This window comes from Rhinopithecus bieti, unplaced genomic scaffold, assembly GCF_001698545.2.
Source record: "Rhinopithecus bieti isolate Rb0 unplaced genomic scaffold, ASM169854v2 scaffold_61227, whole genome shotgun sequence".
Lineage (NCBI taxonomy): Eukaryota > Metazoa > Chordata > Mammalia > Primates > Cercopithecidae > Rhinopithecus > Rhinopithecus bieti.
The window spans coordinates 1-9,322 of NW_016823085.1; the positions used below are offsets into that span (position 1 = coordinate 1).

The following is a 9,322-nucleotide window of genomic DNA, read 5'->3' on the forward strand; positions in this document are numbered from 1 at the left end:
TCTTGGCTTTTACCATAATTAGCTTATAAAGCAACAATGAAAACATACATAGTCACTGATATATTTCCTTGGAATATGGCAATATAGTAATCTCTAAAGCAGTGTTGCTTTTTTTTTCAAATATTGGTTACATTAAAAAAAAAAAAAAAAAAAAAACCAGCTTGGGCAGGGCACAGTGGCTCATGCCTGTAATCCCAGCACTTTGGGAGACCAAGGTGGGCGGATCATGAGGTCAAGAGATCGAGACCATCCTGGCCAACATGGTGAAACCCTCATCTCTACTAAAAATACAAAAATTAGCTGGGTGTGGTGGTGCGTGCCTGTAGTCTCAGCTACTTGAGAGGCTGAGGCAGGAACTTGGGAGGTGGAAGTTGCAGTGAGCTGAGATTGCGCCACTGCACTCCAGCCTGGCGACAGAATAAGACTCTGTCTCAAAAAAACAAAAACAAAAAACACTATTTATAGAAAGATAAAACCCTCTTCCACAAAAAAAGCCACAGAGCTGGAAACCACCATCCTCAGCAAATTAACACAAGAATAGAAAACCAAACACCACATGTTCTCACTCATAAGTGGGAGTTAAACAATGAGGACACATGGACACAAGGAGGGGAACATCACACACTGGGGCCTGTTGTGGGGTGGAGTGCAAGGGAAGGGAGAGCATTAAGACAAATACCTAATGGATGGTGGGCTTAAAAACCTAGAAGATGGGTTGATAGGTGCAGCAAACCACCATGGCACATGCATACCTATGTAACAAACCTGCACATTCAGCACATGTATCCCAGAACTTAAAGTAAAATTTTTTAAAAAAAAAACCACATACTTAAATCTTCATCTTCTTGTTGAGAGTCACTGACAGTCATATAAACCATCTTTTCCCTGGGAACACGAATACTGCTGTTCTGATCAAGTAGTTCAACTCCATGATCATTTTCAGGCTCACTCTCCACAATGTCTACAGTCCCACCTATCAGAAAAGATGAAAGCTCCAAAAATTATTAGAGAGTTCATTTTCACATATTTTGCTTACATGTTTTCATATATTTTCATATTACTAAATCAAAAATATGTCTTAAAAGTTGTCTTTGGAAAAGAGTTCAAATTTTCCAACCTAAATAATCTAAACTAAATGCTAAATATCAATGAAAAAAAGTAACCTGTTTATTTTTTTGACACCATTTGGTTGAAACATTTGGATGATGACGTATAAAATGCTGACGGCTTCCTCTTACCTAAGTCATCTTCTCCAGGGTCAGCTTTAAAAATGTATACCTTGATGACTTCAGGACAAGTGCCATCCACTTTACAAGGATCCATTTCTGATTCTCCATCGATGGTCACTCCAGTGGAACCATCATGTTCTATTTTGCCAGCATCATCCACTGAAAAGGCAGAAAACATATCATCAACAATAACAGCAGATGCTTTAAAACTTAAGAAAACTAATGAAAGGACATACATCATCTTTGCTTGTCATAAAGTAAAAGCATACAATATTACAAGTATTCTGTTTTATTTTTTGAGATGGGGTCTTTTCTTGTTCTGTCACTCAGGCTAGAGTACAGTGGCACCATTACAGTTCCCTGCACCTTTGACTCCAGAATTCAAGCGATCCTTCTGCCTCAGCCTACTTCAGTAGCTGCAACAACAAGCGTATGCCACCATGCTCAGCTAATTTTTTTATTTTTTTGTACAGACAAGGTCTCACTATTTTTCTCTGACTTATCTCCAATTCTTAGGCTCAAGCAATTCTCCCACCTCAGCCTCACAAAATGCTGGGATTACAAGCTTAAGCCACAGAACCCAGTTTACCAATGTTCTTGAAGATCTGAGAAATAATGCCCTACTAGTAAATTCAGTACACACTAGTCCTAATGTATTTTATGAGCATTACCTAACATTCAGTACTTCTGAATACAATTGTCTTATCTGTTTTATGAGAATCATAAACTTTTTAAAAATCAAAATATGGTTGCCAGAAACAAATTCTGGCTGGCTGTGGTGGCACGTCTGTAATCCCAGCACTTCGGAAGGCAGAGGCAGGCAGATCACCTGAGGTCTGGAGTTTGAGACCAGCCTGGTCAACATAGTGAAACCCCTGTCTCTACTAAAAATACAAAAAAAATGAGTTGGGCATAGTGGCAGGTGCCTGTAATCCCAGCTACTCAGGAAGCTGAGGCAGGAGAATCACTTGAACTTGGAAGGCAGAGGTTGCAGTGAATCAAGATTGCACCACTGTATTCCAGTCTGGATGACAGAGTGAAACTCTCAAAAAATAAATAAATAAATATAAAAATAGTTGTAAATTCTAATATTAATCTGTTTAAATCTAATACTACACACATATGCATTTAAAAATATACACACACACACACACACACACACACACACAACATATACATGAGTTCATGGAAGTAATGAGTCTGGGTCTACTGCTGGCAAATACAGTAAGATGTAGGCTTAAGTATCTTCTTAAATGACTTAAGGCAGCCTGTTTCATGTTTATGTATTAAAAAAAAAAGAATCCTTACTTACCAATAAAGTGAATATATGATTTCCAACAGTGGGCTCAGGGTATCTACAACTGTTAAGTGTTACACAGTAAGGGAATCAAGTGTGCTGTTATGCTTGGGACTTCAAAATTTTAACAAAAGTAAAAAATAATGTCTTAAAAAATACACTCTGGATTGCAGTAAATACCAAAAATATGACCCCTATATAATGTAACCTTACATTACACACCACTGTGGGCACTGACTACTATCTTTAGCACAACAGAAAGTGTGGCACAGACTAATGAACAATAGCACAACAGTACAATTTAATTTATCACAAAAGTCAGATTTTTCAATATTCAGTCCATTACAGAAACACTGAGTAATGTTTTCTCTGTTCTGGGCCCACCTGGCCTGTATGACACAGCAAGAGACCAACCACAGAGGAGTAGGACCCCAAGAAGCTTTTTCATTTCCCCTTTCCCATTTTAGTTTCCTTTTGGTATTCCTCTGCTGAATATATTTTATTATCCTTTTGGCTAGATATTTATGTTTAATTCAATTAAACAATGATTCACAACTAAAAATCAGACTCCGGGCAAGTATCAGAGGTGCAAACTTTAAAAGAAATTGACCCAAGGCCATGCATGGTGATCCGCACCTGTAATCCCAGGGCTTTGAGAGGTGGACGTGAGTGGATTGCTTCAGGCCAGCCTGGCCAACATGGCAAAACATGTTTTCTACTGAAAATACAAAAGCTGGGCATAATGGCACATGCCTGTAATCCCAGCTTCTTGGGAAGCTGAGGCACAAGAATCATTTGAACCCAGGAGGCTGAGGCTGAGGCTGAGGCACAAGAATCATTTGAACCCAGGCCAGAGGCTGCAGTGAGCTAAGATCTCACTACTGCACGCAAGCCTAGGCAACAGAGAAAGGCTATCTCTTAAAAAAAAAAAAAGGTAATGGACCCAAGAAATTTCTAGTTCAGTGAAAAGCAGACAGATGAACAGATGATTATTTTTAAATGTGATCATAATAATGTAGTTACTTTTTAAGTGATTACTGAAAGCATTACTTAATGCTCATAATAACTCCATGAGGAAGGTGCTATAATACTGTTGACATTTTACAGTAAAGCAAACTTAAATGATTTATCTAAGGTCACATCTAGTAACTGGCAAAACCAGAATTCAAATCTTGATCTATGTAATTCACAAGAAACAACCATCAACCTCTGGTGTTTGAAAAATGCTGTAAGTTTAAACTGTTAGAGGCAATAATAGTTTTTTCTAAAAAATAAAAAACAATATAACAAAAGATGGTTTCCATTAGTGCAGAGCAGATAAATGCACTCACAATTCAACTACAATGAGTATTACTTAGAAAAGGCAATGGTGATAGTTTTGACTACTTTAGGTTTTAAATTCTTAGTCTTAACTTTTAACAGTGGCTTATAAACACAGAATTTAGATTTTGAAATCTTTGCATACTTTTCAAATTCCCCATCTCGTTCTTCAAAAGATCCAAAACTATATTTGTCTAATCAAAATTCTCTAAAGCCAACATTAAAAATACATATATACAATGACAATATAATTTGGTTTCTTACTAGGAATTACAGACTACTTTCAAATAGCATCTCCTTGTAACCAACATAGATATTATAAAATCTAACTACTTAACCCAGGATATGAGGACTTGAAACACTGGGCTACTAAAAGCTACTAAAACTTAACTATTTAAACACAAGATGTAAGAACCCAAAACAATGGGGAAAAAAGTTCTGTCTAACTTGGACACAGTAACATATTTTCAAATCACATTTTAATATACATTTTTCAAAACAAAATGTCACTTAGAAAGACACTACCTGATTCCTTAAAGTAAATTTAAAAGATTACTTAGAAGAAAAAATTAAATTTTCTTTTTTTTCTTGAGATAGGAGNACTATATTTGTCTAATCAAAATTCTCTAAAGCCAACATTAAAATACATATATACAATGACAATATAATTTGGTTTCTTACTAGGAATTACAGACTACTTTCAAATAGCATCTCCTTGTAACCAACATAGATATTATAAAATCTAACTACTTAACCCAGGATATGAGGACTTGAAACACTGGGCTACTAAAAGCTACTAAAACTTAACTATTTAAACACAAGATGTAAGAACCCAAAACAATGGGGAAAAAAGTTCTGTCTAACTTGGACACAGTAACATATTTTCAAATCACATTTTAATATACATTTTCAAAACAAAATGTCACTTAGAAAGACACTACCTGATTCCTTAAAGTAAATTTAAAAGATTACTTAGAAGAAAAAATTAAATTTTCTTTTTTTTCTTGAGATAGGAGTCTCACTCAGTTACCCAGGCTGGAGTACATTGGCGCTATCTCAGCTCACAGCAACTCCCAAGTTCAAGTGACTCTCTTGCCTCAGCCTCCTAAGTAGCTGGGATTACAGGCATGTGCAAGCATGTGCCAACACATGTTGTCAATTTTTGTATTTTTAGTACAGATGTGGTTTTGCCATATTGGCCAGGCTGGTCTTGAACTTCCTGACCTCAAGTGATCCAGTTGCCTAGGCCCCCCAAATTGCTGGGATTACAGGCTTGGGCAACTGCACTTGGCTTAAAATTTCTTTAAACATAAAATTATATTAATTTTGAACTCTCTAGTGCAATCTTTAATGTTAACACTGGTGTACATTATTTTTATTAAAACTGATTCGTTTTCCCATACAATGAAATAATATTTTATAAATTTTCAAGGTTTCCACAAGATAGTATTCGTATAAAACAGGCTGGGGAGTCAGAAATGTTTTGGCAATTGCTGCAAAGTGCAATAACAGCGGCCCCCCAAAAAAAGTGAAGGTATCTCATGTAGACTGAAAGAGAACAGCACTTATTCTATGCAAAGAATACAGCAGGTAGGGGGACAGGACAGTAAGAGAGTATGTTCTTCAATACTGCTGCAAATCAGGCCATAGTGGGAAATGTGACCAACTGGTAAACCAAAACCAGGTCATGGAGGACTTTATGCACCAGGCAGAGGGGCTCAAACTTAATTCTGGTAGACTGCAAGTTTCTCAATCTGATTAAAATCAGAATCTGCAGGTATGGAATGAACTTGTATACACAAATAGACTCCAAGGTATCCTACTCTTGGGGATTCTTATCAGAGATCTGATAATTTCTGCTTTTAAAAAGAGCAGTCACTAAGTCAGGTCAGTATTTTTGCTAAAGCATCCTGCTGGCCTTATAAAAAAGCAGATTTGAAGAGACCAAGAAATGACGCAGGGAACTTCAAGTACATTTAGGTGACAGATAATGAGGCCTTGAATGAGGACAGAGGTAGTACAAATGGGGATAAAGGCTGGAGTTGAGTCATATTTAAGAATAAACTGAGAAGACGGAATGAATGACATGTGAAGCCACCTACAGAATATTCAACTCTGAAAGTTGAAGATCAACACCAATTTGGAAGCCATCAGCAAAATGTTAACTAAAAAACACTTGAGATCATGCAGTGAGCATCTGCAATGTAAAGAAAATCATGAGCTAAAGACACAGTCCCAGTGAGATTACAATTTAAGGCAGGGGCAAGAAAGAATTCACACAGTAACCTAAGTAGAAAAAGCTGGAGAGGTAAATGAAAGGGCATGAAAGAAGGTAGGGAGTTAAAGGTTCCAAGTATCCTAGTAAAACCTGCTGTAATAACACAAGCCAATGAGCTACAAAAGGGAGAGTTGAGGAAATGAGAAGGATGTCTGTCTTTATAACTCAGCTTAATTTTAGCTGGTCATGTTATCTCACTTCTCTTTGCTTCCTCAGAAAATGAATTACAGTTCTCCTGAGGAAAAAAATTGGTTACTGGATTTCCACTGGACTGCATTTTGTCTAAATTAATATCATAAAAACGGTGCTTTTTTTTGCTTTGCAGTCTTAAAATGCAAGCACATGGTTTGTGCCTCTCCATTCATTTAAATCGTCTCATCTTTCAAAACCAGGTTGTTAAAACTTCATTTACAACTAACCTCAGAAACAAAACAGTTTACCTGATTTCTCTCTCCTAAGGTTTCCAACCAAACACCTTGACAATAGTATCAATCTGTCTTCTTAAAAGAAAGATCCAGTCACTTTACCCTCCTGCCCTAGTCTCTAGTACTCCTTTTCCTACCAAGTAAAATACAAATTGCACAGTCTAGCAACCAAAATCTGCCCAAACTGCTTTGGTCTTTACAGTATTATTGCCCCCAATATCTCATGGGCCCCAAATTTAAGAAATACTGTTTTATTATTTATTCCCTTATACTTCTTCAACTTTGCTCTAAAAGACAGCTTTTTCTTGAGATGATCCACTTTAATATTTAAGAAAGTATTTTTTAAAAAATTAAAGAGTGCTCAAAACAACACCATCTGAAATACCAATAGAATTTACAAAATATTATTCAGATATTTCTCAATGCATATATGCAACTAAAAGAACAGAAAGCAGGACAAATACAAGTTTAAAATTAAAATTGAAATGTTACTTTTAAACAAAAATTTTATAGCAATTTGAACAACAAGTAAAACAGCTTAATTCCATGGCTGGTCATTCTAACTGTTCTCTTGCATATTTTTTCAACTCCCATGCCCCTGTCTGATTTCATAATACTTGACTGGCAAAACCACAAACCTACTTGATATAATTTTATGTCAGCATCTACATCTATGCAGCTAAGTCTAGACAGAAAAAAAGTACTATGATGTAGATAGTGTCATCTTTAAATATATAAATATGAACCTTGAGTAGATGCTATTTGCCATATTTTCTTAAAATTCCCATATTACCTGCCTATTATTTTATTTCTTACCAAGAACCCAAAGCAGAAAGGATGATCCACTGTCTGCACCATCTGTCTTACTGCTAACAACTAATTCACAAACTTTGTATTTCCTGCACATTGCCACAGACAAGCAGTATTCCTTTCTACTTAAAACCAATGCCCCCACATAAGCACTAAATCATACCTTCTCTTTTCTGCTTTTTTGCAGTTTTTTCAGTTATCCCTTATACCATCAATTTATCTATCACCCTCTAAAGGAACATTCCCATCAGGAAATAAGCTTTTCTTTTGAAAAAACACTAAAACAAACAAAAATTCCATCTTCTCTTGATCCCACTTCTCCTGCAAGCAACTGTTTCGTATCTCCAGTGATTCTCATTGCACATTCTTTCTCTAAACTTATACTTCCATCAAGCTTTTGTCCATGATTTCACTGAATCTGTTCACCAAAGAAATACATGACCAACTCTGAGTCCTCATCTGACTTGCCTAACTTGCCGCATTTGACGCAAACTGTCACTGTCCTCTCTATTGAACTAAGATCAATACATGCATTTCCTTTTTGAAATCTGTGATACAACTCAAACTGAAGTCTATGACAAAATGTCATCCTTCCAGCAAGGCATCCCTGACCATCTCTGAAACTCACAATCCTTTTGATTAAGCTCTTTTACTTTCCCAAGATACATTATAATACACATTTAAATAATTTGATGTATGTACAGTCATACTAGAAGTCCATCACGATGAGGGAAAGGAATCTCTATTTTGTGCACTGATGTATTCCAAGACTTGACAATACTGTCTAGCCTTAGTAACTATCTAATATTCGATTTGTTATATATATGAAAGAATATCAATTAAATGTCTATTAATTCAAGACCAAAGATTTTAAAATACTCTTCTAAGAAAAATATGGGCTGGGAGAGGTGTCTCAAGCCTGTAATCCCAGCACTTTGGGAGGCCGAGGTGGGCTGATCACGAGGTCAGGAGATCAAGACCATCCTGGCTAACATGGTGAAACCCCATCCCTACTAAAAGTACAAAACAGCTGGCTGTGGTGGCAGGCGCCTGTAGCCCCAGCTACTCGGGAGGCTGAGGCAGGAGAATGGCGTGAACCCAGGAGGCGGAGTTTGCAGCAAGCTGAGATCGCACTCCAGCCTAGGCAACAGAGCAAGACTCTCTCTCAAAAAAAAGAAAAATATGATAAAAATAATAGGAACCATACTGTAAAGATGTTATCTACTGTCACCTGCTGTAAAAGGTGAAAACATGAACATATTTGCACATTGTGACATGGCAAATATTTTAGTTAATATTTTGTAGACATTTACCATGTTATATAACTTTAATTTGCATGTTTACTCCAATTTTGCATTAATTCAAAAATCACTACTCATTATTTTATCAGTTCTCCACTCTTGAGTCTTTTTCTACTAATTCATCTTTGGTTTACGGTACCAAGTAGCAACTCTATCACACGTGGGTGCTAAAATTTCTGAAATCCTGGATGTTTTAAAATGTCTAACTGTAATTTTGACTTGAATAAGCTGTCTGTGTATAAAATTCTTATGCTATACTTTCCTCAGAAACTTTAGGCTTTGTTGCACTGTGTATAGCATTGAGTATTTTGATGCGGATGACTATATAATTCTTGATCCTTAAGTTCACCAATATAATGATGATTATTAATAGTTTTCGCTGGGTGCAGTGGCTCACGCCTGTCATCCCAGCATTTTAGGAGGCTGAGGCAGGCAGATCACCTGAGGTCGGAGTTCAAGACCAGCCTGAGCAACCAGGTGAAACCCCATCTCTACTGAAAAAACAAAAATTAGCCGGGCATGGTGGCAGGCGCCTGTAATCCCAGCTACTCGCGAGGCTGAGACGGGATAACTGCTCGAACCCAGGAGGCAGAGGTTGCAGTGAGCTGAGATTGTGACACTGCACTCCAGCCTGGGTGACAGAGCAAGACTCCGCCTCAAAA

General features: G+C 36.9%; 1 protein-coding gene across 1 annotated transcript in view; it reads right to left on the reverse strand.

The window, feature by feature from the left end:
* Positions 1 to 654: 654 nt before the first annotated feature.
* The window catches only part of LOC108521389 (zinc finger Y-chromosomal protein-like), a 22,730-nt gene continuing 14,062 nt past the window's right edge, over positions 655 to 9,322 (reverse strand). The window contains exons 3-4 of the mRNA XM_017861206.1: positions 1,239 to 1,388; positions 655 to 973 (exon numbers count right to left, since the gene is read on the reverse strand). Of these exons, the coding sequence (XP_017716695.1) occupies positions 810 to 973; positions 1,239 to 1,388 (314 nt within the window). The 3' untranslated portion in view covers positions 655 to 809. The remainder of the gene's footprint in view (positions 974 to 1,238; positions 1,389 to 9,322) is intronic.